Genomic DNA, 15,609 nt, shown 5'->3' on the forward strand with positions numbered 1-15,609 from the left:
TTAGAATAAAACAAGAATAGAAATAGAATAGAATAGAATAGAACAAGAATAGAAGTAGAAATAGAATCAGAACCTGTGATCCAAGGCAAGAATCACTCCTCACATCTTCCTTGTTTGGGGCTCCATCCTCACTCGCTTATGTTCTTCTTTCTCCCAGGCTATGCGCTCCGATGAAGACCTGAGCACCGTTTCCAACGAGCTGTATAACCGCAAGATCCGCGTCCCGCCTTTCAGCCACACGCTGGACGGCCTGGCAGCCTTCACCACCTACCACGTGCGCGTGGCCTGCCATTCCACCGAGGGCCACTCGCCCTGGACCCACTGGGTCGCTATGGACACCTTGGAAGGGGGTAAGAGGGGGAGGAAGGAAATGGGGAGGGATGAGAGACCAAGACCCCAGCCCCCTAACTTCATAAATTGAGGTTTACCTAGAGCCTCTTCCTTCTTGTACGGAGGACTCAAGTTGTGACATTTACACTTAGTCCTCGACTTACAACAGTGACCGTTTGACGTCAGAACCGCACTGAAAAACGTGACTCGTGACTGTTTGTTCACACTTAACGACCATTGCAGCATCCCCATGGTCACGTGATCAAAGTTCAGATGCTTATTTATGACGGTCGCCGTGTCCCCAGGAGTCACGTCAGGGGTGGGTTCTACTTAACTTTACTATCGGTTCGCAACGGGGGGCGCGCGCATGCGCTCGCTTCACTCACGCACGCGCGCTTCTGCACATGCGCAGATCACCCGTGATGACGTCGTGGCAGGTGGGCGGGGCCTCCAGCCAGGTTTACTACCGGTTCTATAGAACCGGACCGAACCGGGAGCAACCCACCACTGAGTCACGTGATCCCTTTCTGCGACCTTCTGACAAGCCAAGTCACAGGGGAAAACCAATTTCACTTAACAAACGTCTTACTAGTTTAACCCTGGCTTCGTAACTGCAGTGATTCACTTAACAACTGTGGCAAGAAAGGTCATAAAATGGGACAAAACTCTCTTAAGAACTGTCTCATTTAGCAGCAGGAAAATTTGTGCTCAATTGTGGTCGTAAATTGAGAATTATCTGTAATTTAATTTAATTTAATTTAATTTAATTTTTATTTTATTTTATTTTATTTATTTTATTGCTTTGCTTTGCTTTGCTTTACTTTATTGTACTTCACTTCACTTTATTATTTATTTCCTTGATTTCTGTAGCTACCCATCTCAGCAAACAACTCTGGGCAGCTCACAATTCAAAATCTTAATATTACGATTAATTTTTTTTTAAAAAAAAAAACCACATTAAAACAATAGAACACAATACCTTATACCAACAGACTTGAAATCCTGGGATTAGAAAACTTACAACTCCGTCGACTTCGACATGACCTGTGTTTAACACACAAAATCATCTATTGCAATATCCTTCCTGTAAAAGACTACTTCAGCTTCAATCGCAATATTACAAGAGCAAAAAATAGATTCAAGCTTAATGTCAACCGCTTCAAACTTGATTGCAGAAAATATGACTTCTGTAACAGAGTTGTTAATGCTTGGAACTCATTACCTGACTCCATAGTCTCTACTCAAAATCCCAAAATCTTCAACCAAAAACTGTCTACTATTGACCTCACCCCATTCCTAAGAGGACTATAAGGGGCGTGCATAAGAGCACAAAAGTTCCTACCGTTCCTGTCCTATTGTTCCCTTCATTATATCAAATTGATATAGTTGATGCATATTTTTTTACATATATATATATATATATATATATATATATAGGTCTTTGGTTGTTCGGGTTTTCTCCCGTGTAAAATTGGAAGTGTCTTGGCGACGTTTCGACGAAGTCTCATTCGTCATCTTCAGGCTTCAGCTTCGTGCTTCTGGGAGCAATGTGTGATCGCAGCTATTTCTTCCTTTTAACTGCTAGTGGGGGTTTGAACTGATTGGGTGGGAGCTTGGCTGTGCTCTGATTGGATGGGGGTTTTTCTGTGCTCTGATTGGCTGGGGGTGTGTCCTGTGTTGGTGGGGGCTTGGTTGTGCTCAGTCTAATCTGTGCTGCAGGGGGATTTGAGCTGGTGAGCTGCACTGCTGCTGTTTGGCTTCGTGGTCGTGGTCGTGCTACATCTTCGTAGTGGGTGTCAGTCTGCTGCATGTATGGATTGGAGGGGTTTGAAATGGCTAATGTTGCAGCTGCGGTCTGGCTTCTGGTCCTTGGTCGTGCTTCCTGATCAGTGTGGGTTTGGGTCTGCTTTCTGGGTGGATGTGGTGGTGACATCCTGTGTGGACCTTGTGAGTGTGGGTCTGGTGTCATTCCTCGTGTTAAGGACTCGTTTGTCAATAAGGGCAGGTTTCCAAATGGCTGGTAGGCGGGAGGTATCATCTCGTTTGTTCATGCTGTGTGGGCGTTTTTCTATCTCGATGGCTTCTCTGATTATTCTGTTGTTAAAGTGTTCAGTTTTGGCGATAGTTCTGGTCTTTTTAAAGTCAATATCATGTCCTGTGACTTTAAAGTGTTGGACCAGGGAAGAAGTTGGTTCCTCTTTTTTGAATGAGTTCTTGTGTTCTTCAATGCGTGCACTTATTCTTCTGTTGGTTTGTCCAATGTATGTGGTGGGGCAGGCGGTGCATGGGATTTCATATACTCCTTGATTTTCTAACTCAATTTTGTCTTTGGGGTTTCTTAGGATGGTGGATAATTTTTGGTTTGTGCAGAATGCTGTCTTGATGTTATGTTTGTGGAGGATCTTGCTGATTCTGTCTGTGGTGCCTTTTATATATGGGAGGAGGGCTGTGCCATTTTCTTGCTCTCTGTCTTGGGTTTTAGTGGGGGGTTCTTTTTGGATTAGTTTGGTAATTTTATTTCTCTGGAATCCATTGGATGTTAGTACGTTTGTGAGAGTGTGTAGTTCGGTTTTTAGGTGTTGTTCGTCAGCTAAGCATTTTGTTCTAGAGATGAGTGTCTTGGCTACGGAGTTGATCTGTGCTGGGTGGTGGTGTGAGAGTGCATGCAGATAGCGGTTTGTGTGTGTTTTCTTCTGGTAGATGGTGTGTCCTAGGGAGCCATTGGGTTTCTTGTAGACTAAGACATCTAGGAAGGGAAGTTGGTTGGTTGGAAGCCAATCAGAGCACAGAAAAAACCCCAGCCAATCAGAGCACAGCCAAGCTCCCACCCAATCAGTTCAAACCCCCACTAGCAGTTAAAAGGAAGAAATAGCTGCGATCACACATTGCTCCCAGAAGCACGAAGCTGAAGCCTGAAGATGACGAATGAGACTTCAATAAACGTCGCCAAGACACTTCCAATTTTACACGGGAGAAAACCCGAACAACCAAAGACCTATATACAAACACCCGTGAAAACCTCAGAAAACATATATATATATATATATATATATATATATATATATTCTTCAAAATATGTTGTTTTATCTATGACAATTGTTTGTGTATACTGTTGTGACAAAAATAAATAATAATAATAATAATAATAAAAAAATCCAAAGCATTAAAACAGTAAAAAAACCACATTAGAACGGCTAATTCGTCGTTGTGCATACAACAACCTCCTTTCTCCCACAGCGCCTGCAACCGCCCCGGAAAACGTTGTGGCTATTCAGAATGGCAGCGGCACCATCATCCAGTGGGGACAACCGCAGGGCAGCATCAACGGGATACTTCGGGGGTACAAACTGGTGTGTCAAAGTGGGGAGTCCCCCGAGGTGAGTACGCTGCACCTGCAGAATAGAATAGAATAGAATTTTATTGGCCAAGTGTGATTGGACACACAAGGAATTTGTCTTGGTGCAGATGCTCTCAGTGTACATAAAAGAAAAGATACGTTCATCAAGGTACAACATTTACAACACAATTGATGGTCAATATATCAATATAAATCATAAGGATTGCCAGCAACAAGTTATAGTCATACAATCATAAGTGGAAAGAGATGGGTGATGGGAACTATGAAACGATTAATAGTAATGCAGATTCAGTAAATAGTTTGACAGTGTTGATGGAATTATTTGTTTAGCAGAGTGATGGCCTTCGGGAAAATAGATCAGGCCGCCCAATTCCCAAGAATCCTGGCCAAGCGTGCTGTACCCCAGTAGCCCCCAGCCTTTTGGGCAGCAGGGACCGGTTCTGTGGAGAGAGTTTTTTTTGTGGACCGGAAAGCGGTGTGATTACACATCCTGCCTGCATCCCGCAGATGGTACTTTGCTTGTTTACGTGGCCCGGTTTCTGACATGCCGTGGTCCATGCAGGGGTGAAATGTAAAATTTGTAACTACCGGTTCTGTGGGCGTGGCTTGGTGGTGGTGGGCGGGGAATGTGACTGGGTGGGTGTGGCCAACTTTTTTTTTTTTTTTTACTTTTAAAAGCATTTTTTCTACCACCTCTTCGGCGAAAGAGGTTGTAAAAAAAATGCTTTTAAAAGGTTCTGGCGATCAGGCAACTCAGCCGGGATCTTTTTTTTTAACAACCTCTTTGGCCGAAGAGGTGGTAGAAAAAATGCTTTTAAAGGGTTCTGACAATCCCACAATTATCAGAGGCTTTTTTTTTTTACTTTTAAAAGCATTTTTTCGACCGAAGAAAAAATGCTTTTAAAAGTTAAAAAAAACCAAACCTTTGATGATCGCACGGCTCAGCTACCGGTTCTCTGAACCATCTGTCACCATCGTTACCGGATTGGACGATTCGGTCCGAACCGGGAGCATTTTACCCCTGGGTCCATGGCTGGTCCACAGACCGGAGGTTGGGGACCCCTGCTGTAACCTATTCCAATCCCCAGCTGAAAGTTTACCGATCGTCCTCGACTTACAGACATTCGTTTAGCGACCGTTCCAACAGCACTGAAAAACAAGTGACTTACAGCAGGTCCTGGCCATATGGCTGTGGCAGCATCTCGACCATCACGTGATCCAAGTTCTCTTCCCTTCAAGGTGATCGTGGACGTGGGACTGACCAACGAGACAATTTTGTCTCTGAACTCGAGCGTACGGAACTTGACCGTCCGGATTGCAGCCTACACCGGCGCCGGAGACGGACCCTGGAGTGAAGCCGTCATGATCCTCTCCTCGGAACCAGGTGAGAAATGGGAGACCACGTGCCACGTGTCACCGTGGCTGCTTCTGATGCAGTCGGACCACCTGACTCTTCATTTCTGCTCCGTTTTTCTTGCGGCTTGGAAAGTTACAGAGTTCTAGAACAAAAGCAAGTTGTGAAGGGGAGCCTGGTTTCGAATGCAGGTCTGGTGAGCCCCAAAAGATCTAAGTTTTGTTCTAACGGAGGCAACGGCAGTCAAGAGTACCTGTCTACCATCTCCATCCATCTGTCATCTGATATCTGTGGAGTTCTTGGTTCTCTTTGACCTTGGCAGTTTGCTTGCAGATGTTTTATTGCCCAAGTATCTGGATAGCTGTCCAGTTATCTGGCTATCTCCATCCATCCATCCATCCATTCACCCATCAATCTGATCCATCAATTACCTACCCACCCACCTCTATCTATCTATCTATCTATCTATCTATCTATCTATCTATCTATCTATCTATCTATCTATCTATCTATCTATCTATCTATCTATCTACAGTATCTATCCATCCATCTGTCATCTGTCTGTGGAGTTCTTGGTTCTCTTTGGCCTTGACAGTTTGCTTGCAGATGTTATCTGTCTAGCTGTCCAGTTATCTGGCTATCTCCATCCATCCATCCATCCATTCACCCATTGATCCAATCCATCAATCTACCCATCCATCCATCCATCCATCCATCCATCCATCCATCTCTCCATCCACCCACCCATCCACATACACAGTTCTTAATGTTTGTTTTTTTTCTCTTGCAGGTGAACTACTGCCAGCTCCTCAGTCAGGTGAGAGGCTTTTTTCTGAATCCAAGGAACGCTAAAAATGGGATAAGGAACTTCCCGTAATTAGGATTACCATAGCTTCCATCCAGTGATCCTACAGAGTTTTGCAATGCACGTCTAACGGTCCTAACTGTCTTCTAGAAAGTTTCAGAGGCTAGATAATCCACCAGGATCTGCCATGGGACAACTCTGATCCCCTTTTCAAAATGACCGTAGCATATGAAAAAGTAATTATATCTACCGCTAAGCCAGAATTCATTTTAAATCATGGTCACGTGGTCATAGAACTTAGTAAGCTCTCAGGAACAGCTTGAGACATCATACAAGCCAAAATCAAGCCACATTGTGGCCTAGAGTGCTACTGTGCCTAGCCACTGTGGTTTTAAACCAGCTTATAATGATGCCATCAACTCACGTGATTGTCGCTTAGTCAATAAACCATGATGAACAAAAAACAAAGGACACATCCAACCAGTTGGAAGGAAGACATGTTTATGGGAATGTTTACCATCCATTCCTGAAGGATTTCTCTTGAGGCATTGAGTTGAGATGTTGGGACCTGAGAAGAGCATGGGGAAGTCTTGGTAACCAGGTGATCTCAGCTGGACAATGAGGAAGAAGTAGAATTTCTCCATTGTCTCCTCAAATCTGGTCCAAAAAGTAACTACTAGATCGGGGTCTCCAACCTTGGTCCCTTTAAGACTTGTGGACTTCAACTCCCAGAGTCCCTCAGCCAGCAAAGCTCCACAAGTCTTAAAGGAACCAAGGTTGGAGACCCTTGTACTAGATTCCCTAAAAGAATGTAACAGATAATCTTCAACTTACAACCACAATTGAGCCTGGAGTTTCCATTGCTCACCAAGATGGTTGTGCACGGAGTTGCGCCCCGTTTTACGACCTTTCTGGCACAGTCAACCAAATCGCTGATGTTGTTAAGTGAACCTTGTAGTCGTTAAACGAACCTAGCCTTCTCCCGTTGACTTTGCTTGTCAGAAGCCACCTTGGAAGGTCACACTAGGTGATCACGTGATCCTGGGGACACGGCAACTGTCATAAATACATGCCAGTTGCCAAGCACCCTAATTTTGAACACGTGACCAGGGGATGCTGCAACGGTCATAAGGGTGAAAAATGATGATAAATCAGTTTTCCAGTGACGTTGTAATTTTGGGCACTATAAAAAGAGTTGTAAATTGAGGATTATCTATACAGATTTGTTGTTGTTGTTAGTTGCGAAGTCGTGTCCGACCCATCGCGACCCCATGGACAACGTTCCTCCAGGCCTTCCTGTCCTCTACCATCCTCTGGAGCAGAGATCTCCAACCTTGGTCCCTTTAAGACTTGTGGACTTTAACTCCCAGAGTTCCTCAGCCAGCTTTGCTGGCTGAGGGACTCTGGGAGTTGAAGTCCACAAGTCTTAAAGGGACCAAGGTTGGAGACTCCTGCTCTGGAGCCCATTTAAGCTCACGCCAACTGCTTCAGTGACTCCATCCAGCCACCTCGTTCTCTGCCGTCCCTTTCTTCTTTTGCCCTCCATCGTTCCCAGCATTCGGCTCTTCTCCAGTGAGTCCTTCCTTCTCATTAAGTGGCCAAAGTATTTGAGTTTGAGAAATATTATTCCATGTATTTGAGAAATAGATGTAACAAGAGAGTTGGAAGGGACCTTTGAGGTCCGCTAATCCAATCCCCTGCTTGAACAGCAGACCCTTGTTTTTGTTGTTAGTTGTGAAGTTGTGTCCGACCCATCGCGACCCCATGGACAATGTTCCTCCAGGCCTTCCTGTCCTCTACCATCCTCTGGAGTCCACTTAAGCTCCCGCCAACTGCTTCAGTGACTCCATCCAGCCACCTCATTCTCTGCCGTCCCCTTCTTCTTTTGCCCTCCATCTTTCCCAGCATTCGGCTCTTCTCCAGGGAGTCCTTCTTTCTCATTAGGTGGCCAAAGTATTTGAGTTTCATCTTCAGGATCTGACCTTCTAAAGAGCAGTCAGGATTGATCTCCTCTAGGACTGACCGGTTGGGTCGCCTTGCAGTCTAAGGGACTCGCAGGAGTCCCTTGGGTCTATCTATCTATCTATCTATCTATCTATCTATCTATCTATCTATCTATCTATCTATCTATCTATCTTTGTTGTTGTTGTTAGTTGCGAAGTTGTTTCCGACCCATCGCAACTCCATGGACCACATTCCTCCAAGCCTTCCTGTCCTCTACCATCCTCTGGAGTCCATTTAAGCTCCCGCCGACTGCTTCCAGCCACCTCGTTCTCTCTCGTCCCCTTCTTCTTTTGCCCTCAATCTTTCCCAGCATTAGGCTCTTCTCCAGGGAGTCCTTCCTTCTCATTAAGTATTTGAGTTTCCTCTTCAGGATCTGGCCTTCTAAAGAGCAGTCAGGGTTGATCTCCTCCAGGACTGACCGGTTGGGTCGCCTTGCAGTCCAAGGGACTCGCAGGAGTCTTCTCCAGCACCAGAGCTCAAAGGCCACGATTCTTTGGTGCTCGGCCTTTCTTTACAGCTTTACCTACTGGTAAAGCCAGTGGTGGGATTCAAGTAATTTAACAACCGGTTCTCTGCCCCAATAATTTCTTCCAACAACCAGTTTGCCAAACTGCTCAGAAAGTTAACAACCGGTTCTCCCGAAGTGGTGCAAACCGGCTGAATCCCACCACTGGGTAAAGCTCTACTCACTAACAATAGTTTCTCTTCCTCACAGTAGGAATCTCCGTCCCTGCCTTCTCGTGGCACTGGTGGTACGTAGTGATCGCCGTGGCCACCGCCGTGGCAGCCACCATCTTCATTATCATCTTCTTGGCACGTATGAGGAAAAAGGAAACACGCTACGGGTAAGGTGAAGGTGGCCCCTCAAGAAAGGCCACCCATTGTTTACGTCTGGTGAGGGGTTTGGGGGGGTTCTCGTGGAGGGGGGAACCAATCAGGACCCCATTCTATGTTTTCTGTCTCCTCAGGGAAGCATTTGAGCCCAACATGGAACAGGGAGAGCTAGTGGTTCATTATCGCGCCCGGAAATCGTACAGCCGCCGGACCACTGAAGCTACTTGTGAGTGTTTTGACCTAGGCTTCCCAAAAGCATGAAGCAGACTCCTTGTCCCGACAAAAAAAAAGCCCTTTTTATTAAATTACTGTGAATTCTTCTCATTCACCTTCAACAAAGTCTTTCAAGGGAGAGTTTACAGTCACAGACATTATCTGGCTTGGGGAACTGCCAAGCCGATATCTTCAAAACTTGGCAAGGAGTCTCAGAAAGCGAACTAATTGTCTCCTGCAAACTCCACTCTCCTTTCGCTCCTCTTTTATTCCCTCTGGGAGGGGCCATTCATCGTCCACCTGTGGCCTTACTCCTGAGTCGACCCTTGTTCTTTAGCTGTTCCCTTCATCTGGCAACTCTGCACATGCATACACTGGGAACAGGCTCCAGCTGTTCGTCTGCCTCACTGATGTCCGATTCAGAAGGCAGCTGATAACTGGCATCAGGCCCTGGCCCCCTCTCTGCCTCCAACGCAGAGCTCTCATCAGAGCCTTCCCCAGATTCCAGGACTGGCCCATTTGGCTCCCCAACCTCCTCACTGTCCGAATCTGTTGCCAGCTCTGCTGGACACTGGCGGGCCACAACAGTGAGTTCCTCTTCCCCACAAATCCAATGTGTATCAGGGCGTGAGTTTACACGGAGATCCAGCAAGCAGCGTTAATTGTGGGGTCCTTGGTGCTCTCTGAACTTGGGGATTTTCTTGGAGACCTTTTGTTACCAAACTAGGTAACATCATCAGTGCATGAGAAGCGTTCGCATTTTCTCCAGAAATCTAGCAGTTGCAGTTCAAGCCCATCAAGGTAACAGATTGGGCAAAACTGAGCTAGACCTTGAGGTAGTTGACCTCTTTAAGTCTTATGGACCATAATCGTTCTTCACATAGAACCATCAAGAGTCCATAAATGGCTAGGTAGATTCCATAAGTTCAAAGAAGAAGGTTCTCATGGTGGGGTCAGAACTAGGTCAGGAACATCTGCCCGCTTTTCTTTCAGAAGGAGAAGATCAACTCAACTTAGATTTCCACTCAAATCCCAATCGGGAAACTTTTCAGCCAAGATCTGGAGATGTTTGCAGCAACAGTAGAAGTTCTACCTTCTGCAGTACTATCTGACATTTCGGCAGCCTCACTTCCAGCAGCTCTCCAGGACATTCAGCTGGGAAAGCTGGATTTATTTTGACCTCTTGGTGGAGTCTTCTGCTTTGGATCAAATGATGGCCTGAACCTCCATCTGCAGAAGAGGAAGCCACCAGCAACACCAATTCTTCCTTCGTGGCATTTAGAAATCGTTCCCCCGTTCCCAGTTGCCACCAGTTTAGACTTTAGACCAGAGGCCTTCAAACTTGGCAGCTTTAAGGCTTGTGGGCTTCAACTCCTAGAGTTCTCTAGCCAGCATAGCGAATAAAAATGTGTCTGCAAAGGAATTCTGGGAGTTGAAGCCCACAAGTCTTAAAGCTGCCAAGTTTGAAGACCTCTGCTTTAGACCAAGGGTATTCAACCTTGGCAACTGTTGTGGTCCGCCAGCAGCCTCTGGAGCTGGCAACCGAGTCAGATAGCGATGAGGCTGAGGAAGAACATGGGCCAGTCCTGGAGGCTGGGGAAGGCCTGGATGAGAGCTCTGTGTCGGAGGCTGAGGTGGGGCCGGGGCCATCGGGGAGTGAGGTGTGGACTCCAGAGCCTCCAGAGACTGATAGTAGTGAGGCAGAGGAACAGGAGGAGCCTGTTCCTAATGCACGTATGAGAAGAGCTGCCAGAAGGGAAGAGCAGCTCAAGCAAAGAGGATGACTCGGGAGTAGGGCCAAGAGATGATTGGCCCCTCCCATAAGGCTTAAAAGACCAGCAATGGCATTTGGGCTTTGCCGGAAAACAACATTGATAGCGTTGTCTTGCTGCATTTATTTCGTATCAGTGTCTTCTGAACTTTTGCCAAGAAAGGCCTTTGGCAGTTTGCCTAATTGGACCAAAGTTGGTGATAGGACTGAGGAATTTATGTTGGGAGGAATTTGCTTTAATTTAGTTGAACTACACTGAGAATGAGTTAATTCTCAGCTGTTCGTATAAAGTTCGTTTGTTTTTACACTGAGTTTCCTATCTACTTGGACCTGGGTCACAACAGCAACTTTTAGACTTCGTGGACTTCAACTCCCAGAATTCCCCAGCCGGCATAGCGAATAAAAATGTATCTGCAAAAGAATTCTGGGAGTTGAAGTCCACAGAGTTGTCCAAGTTGGGCAAGCCCCTGCTTAAAATATTTCCTTTTCTTCTTGCAGTGAACAGTCTGGGCATCAGTGAAGAATTGAAGGAAAAGCTTCAGGATGTAATGATTGACCGCCATAGAGTGGCTCTGGGCAAGACCCTTGGTGAAGGTACGTTCTTGGGGCCAGTCTCTATTAGGTAACAGTAACAGTAACAGAGTTGGAAGGGACCATGGAGCTCATCTAGTCCAACCCCCTGCTGACGCAGGAGACCGAGGGATTCGAACCACTGAACTGCCGACCTTTCTGATCGACAAGCTCGGTGTCTTAGCCGCTGGGCCATATTTTTGTCCCAAAGAAAATTGGTTCAAGGTTAGGGCAGGGCTGTATCCGCATAGAAAGGGGCAGGAGCAGATTGAAAAATGAAATTTGATTTCATTCCAATTAAGTCTGATTTAGACAGTAAAGGAAGAGAGTCAAGAATGCAGCAGGTAGCAACTCCCAGCTAACCTAGTTGGACCAAGTGAGAGGACGTGTGGACTTCAAGTCCCACAATTCCCCAGCCAGTCATGCTGGGAGTTGAAGTTCTCATGTCTTGAAAGTTCAGTGGATTCCCGACTAGGGAATTCTGGGAATTGAAGTTCTCATGTCTTAAAAGTTCAGTGGATTCCCGACTAGGGAATTCTGGGAATTGAAGTTCTCATGTCTTAAAAGTTCAGTGGATTCCCAACTAGGGAATTCTGGGAATTGAAGCTCTCATGTCTTAAAAGTTCAGTAGATTCCCGACTAGGGAATTCTGGGAATTGAAGTTCTCATGTCTTAAAAGTTCAGTGGATTCCCAACTAGGGAATTCTGGGAATTGAAGCTCTCATGTCTTAAAAGTTCAGTAGATTCCCGACTAGGGAATTCTGGGACTTGAAGTTCTCATTTCTTAAAAGTTAAGTAGATTCCTGACTAGAGAATTCTGGGACTTGAAGTCCACACTTCCACACAATGAGAAACACTGGCTAATTAACCAATTAGGAACTCTCCCCAATTTAGGGACTATCAAAGCAAGGTCATCCACAAGAAGAGGTCAAAACAGTTAAGATGGCGGCTTCAAAATGGAAGGCACCATCTTTGCCTCACCTCAACTTTTAAGACATGAGAACTTCAACTCCCAGAATTCCCTAGTCAGGAATCCACTGAACTTTTAAGACATGAGAACTTCAACTCCCAGAATTCCCTAGTCGGGAATCTACTGAACTTTCAAGACATGAGAACTTCAACTCCCAGCATGGCTGGCTGGGGAATTGTGGGACTAGAAGTCCACACGTCTTAAAGTTGCTAAATTGAGAAACACTGGATTAATTCTTAAGACCTCCAAGTTTGCATCTGAGAGACTCCCTTTGCTTATGATGAAAAATAATAACCCACCGCACAAACCCTTGCGTAAAATTAAATACATGCATATTTATGAGTGGGTGGGGGGGAGAAATAGCCCACACATTTGCACAATTATCCTAGAGGGAAGAGCCTCAAATTGCATCATGGAAATAACTGCGTGAATGTATACTAGAATTTATGAGAATTGCACAACAATTCATTTCGGTCCCTGGAATTTGTTAAAATTGCTGGAAGCCTCTTTAAAACGGACTTCTTTTTTGGCCTGCAGATTTTGTTTGGTTTGTTTCCTTCGCTATGGTCATTGTTTTAGATGGCTTGTGTCCTGCACTGGGCAGCAGTTGGGTTTGGTTTCGCCCCTAGTTCATTTTTATAGCTTAATGACATATGAACTGGCCCTAAATGGGGAGCCTGGTTTCTACGACAACCGTAATCATCTACTACTACACCATTACGAAGCCCTCTCGCTGGCTCTTCTGCCGTCAAAATAGAACAAGATGAAAGGGCTGTTTGGCTCATTTAGGTCAGAGGCCTGGCAGGCTTTCCTGCCCAGCTTCACTTAGGAAACCAAAATGTTTCCTTCAAGCACAGCTGGAATTGGTTTGGAAGCTTTTCAAAAGGAGGAAAACATTCGGAGAAGCTTTCGTCAATGGATCTCCCTCCCTCCCTCCCTTTCTCCCTCCCCTTTCTTCTTTCCTTCCTCCCTGTCCTTCCTTCCCTTCTTCCCTCCCTCCTTTCCTCCTTCCCCCCTCCCTGTCCTTCCTTCCTCCCTGTCCTTCCTTCCTTCCTCCCTCCCTCCTTCCTTCCTTCCTCCTTCCATCCCTCCTTCCCTCCTTCCCTCCTTCCCCTCCTTTCCTCCCTCCCTCCCTCCCTGTCCTTCCTTCCTTCCTCCCTGTTCTTCCTCCTCCTCCTCCCTCCTCCTTCCTTCCTTACTCCTTCCATCCTCCTTTCCTCCTTTCCTCCCTCCCTCCTTCCTCCCTCCCTCCTTCCTTCCTCCCTCCCTCCTTCCCTGTCCTTCCTTCCTCCCTCCCTCCTTCCTTCCTTCCTTCCCTCCCTCCCTCCTTCCCTCCCTCCCCTTCTTTCCTCCCTCCCTCCATTCTTTCTTCTTTCCCTTCTTCCCTTTCCTTCCTTCCTTTCTCCCGTCCTTCCTCCCATCCTTCCTTCCTTCCTTCCTTCCTCCCATCCTCCCTCCCTCCCTCCCTTCCTCTCGTCCTTCCTTCCTTCCCTCCTTGCTAACTTTGACCAGTCACTAAACAAATGGTTGTAAGTTAAGGACTACCGGTATATATGATTTTGCTTGCCTGGGTATGTTCGTGCGCCCCACATTGGTTTCCGGCAACCAAACAGTCCATTCCCTGCAGTTTCCTTGGCAAGATTTTTTCCAAGCGCTTTGCCCCGGCCTTCTTCCAAAGCTCAGAGAAGAGACCCAGACAAACATCACCCAGTTGGCTTTGGGCCCCACCCTAAAGCAGGAATAGAATCCCCTGGTTCCTTCCTTCCTTCATGCCTTTACCCACCACAACCAGCCTCCCACCATCCCAATTATAAAATATATAGTCGGATAAAATCAGAAAGCGCACTAAACCAGCTATGTATATGGGCGTAGTACCAAATCCTTCGCTTTGCAAATGGTTTGGTTTAATGCCATTCCAAAGGGCATCAACTTTTCGGGAGGTTGCATGTAACGGTAGCAAGAGTCGGAAGGGACCTTGGAGGTCATCTAGCCCAACCCCACTGCTCACGCAGGAGACCTCATACTAGGGATTCGAACCGCCCGAACTGCCGACCTTTCTGATCCACGAGCTCAGCGTCTTAGCCACCTAGTCAGGCTTGTTCTCCAGGTTGAGCTAGAAAGAGCAAACATTTTTTTTTTTAAAAAAAGCAAAACTATAAAGGAGAATAAATGTCTGGCTTCTCGATTTTCCCTAAATGTTTTTAATTACGGCTCCTGGAACTTTGGCAAGGAATGATCCTGGCTAGATTCATCCCAGGCCTTCAAAAATGGGCAACAGGAAGCCATTGTGGTTAAAATTGTCCGGCTGATCCCCTAGAAGTGATTCAGTACTCGGAGTAGGTGATCTCCATTTCTTGCAATCCTGGAGTCATTTTTCTAGGGAAACAGCAGTTAACATCTGGCCTCCCTTCCTTATCTGAGCTATCAATTTTTTTCTTCCCTTCAAGTAAGACAGGCTCATGATAATTTCTGGGTTGGGGAAAAAGAGCATTTTGTCATTCTTCCCACCCAGCAATATAACGGTGTGTGGGTGTATTTATTCCCTTAGAAGCTTTGGATGAGAGAGGAGGAGAGGGTAAGACAGAGGAGGAGAGGGAGAGAGAGAGGAATGGAAGAAAGGGGAAGGAGAGGTAGGGGACAAGAGTAGGAGAGAAGGTGAGAAAGGGGGAAAAGAGGAGAGGAGTGGGAAGAAGAAGGGGAAGTAGAGAAGAGGAAGGAGAGGAGGAGGAAGAAAGGAGGAGAGGAGGGAGGGAGGGGAAAGAAAGACGAAGGAGAAGAAGGTTTGCTGTGAAAGGAGGGAAAACAAACGGTAGAAGAGCAACCCCAAATGTAATTAAAATCTTTATGCTTTCTTTCGAAAAAAAATATGTATATGTAATGATCAATTGCGGATAAGAGAATATACATTTACAACATGTGTATAAGAAATAAAAATAAAAAACTTTTTCCCCAAAAAATAAATAAAGAAGCTTTGGATGACAGCTTTTTTTCCCTGCTACGTGGCTGAATTTCATAACTTTGCTTTTGGAAATTCTTCCCTCTCAAGCTCTGAATCCCAAGAACTTCTAAAAGAAGCCCAACCTAAATTCCTAAAATCAAATTAAAATCAAGAAGGGATCCGAAATTTTACTGGGGCTCAAAGAAACACAGCAACCGACAATCAAATTTGGGCGATCACAATACAAGTAGCCCTCGAGTTAACGGCCACACTGGAGCCCAAAATTGATGTGGCTAATGGAAACATTTGTTCAGTGAGTTTTCGCCCTGTTTTACGGACTTTTCTTGCCTCTGTTGTTAAGTGAATCGCCGCGTTTGTTAAGTTAGTCACACGGTTGTGAAGTGAATTTGGTTTCCCCCGTTGACTTTGCTTGTCAGAAGGTCGCACACACACACACCCCAG

At 45.9% G+C, this 15,609-nt stretch overlaps 1 protein-coding gene across 5 annotated transcripts in view; it reads left to right on the forward strand.

Annotated features, from left to right (window-relative positions):
* Nucleotides 1–15,609, forward strand: part of AXL (AXL receptor tyrosine kinase) — a 71,918-nt gene that overhangs the window by 43,272 nt on the left and 13,037 nt on the right. For 4 of the 5 annotated variants that reach the window (XR_009156587.1, XR_009156588.1, XR_009156589.1 and 1 more), the window contains exons 7-13: nucleotides 158–350; nucleotides 3,568–3,707; nucleotides 4,928–5,072; nucleotides 5,833–5,859; nucleotides 8,567–8,696; nucleotides 8,820–8,911; nucleotides 11,168–11,263. Coding sequence is in view for 2 of the 5 variants with exons in the window: in XM_058195667.1 (XP_058051650.1) it covers nucleotides 158–350; nucleotides 3,568–3,707; nucleotides 4,928–5,072; nucleotides 5,833–5,859; nucleotides 8,567–8,696; nucleotides 8,820–8,911; nucleotides 11,168–11,263 (823 nt within the window). In the remaining 3 variants the exon portion in view is untranslated. The remainder of the gene's footprint in view (nucleotides 1–157; nucleotides 351–3,567; nucleotides 3,708–4,927; nucleotides 5,073–5,832; nucleotides 5,860–8,566; nucleotides 8,697–8,819; nucleotides 8,912–11,167; nucleotides 11,264–15,609) is intronic. The other variant, XM_058195668.1, reaches the window with a different exon arrangement.

This window comes from Ahaetulla prasina, chromosome 10 (assembly GCF_028640845.1).
Source record: "Ahaetulla prasina isolate Xishuangbanna chromosome 10, ASM2864084v1, whole genome shotgun sequence".
Taxonomy (NCBI): domain Eukaryota; kingdom Metazoa; phylum Chordata; class Lepidosauria; order Squamata; family Colubridae; genus Ahaetulla; species Ahaetulla prasina.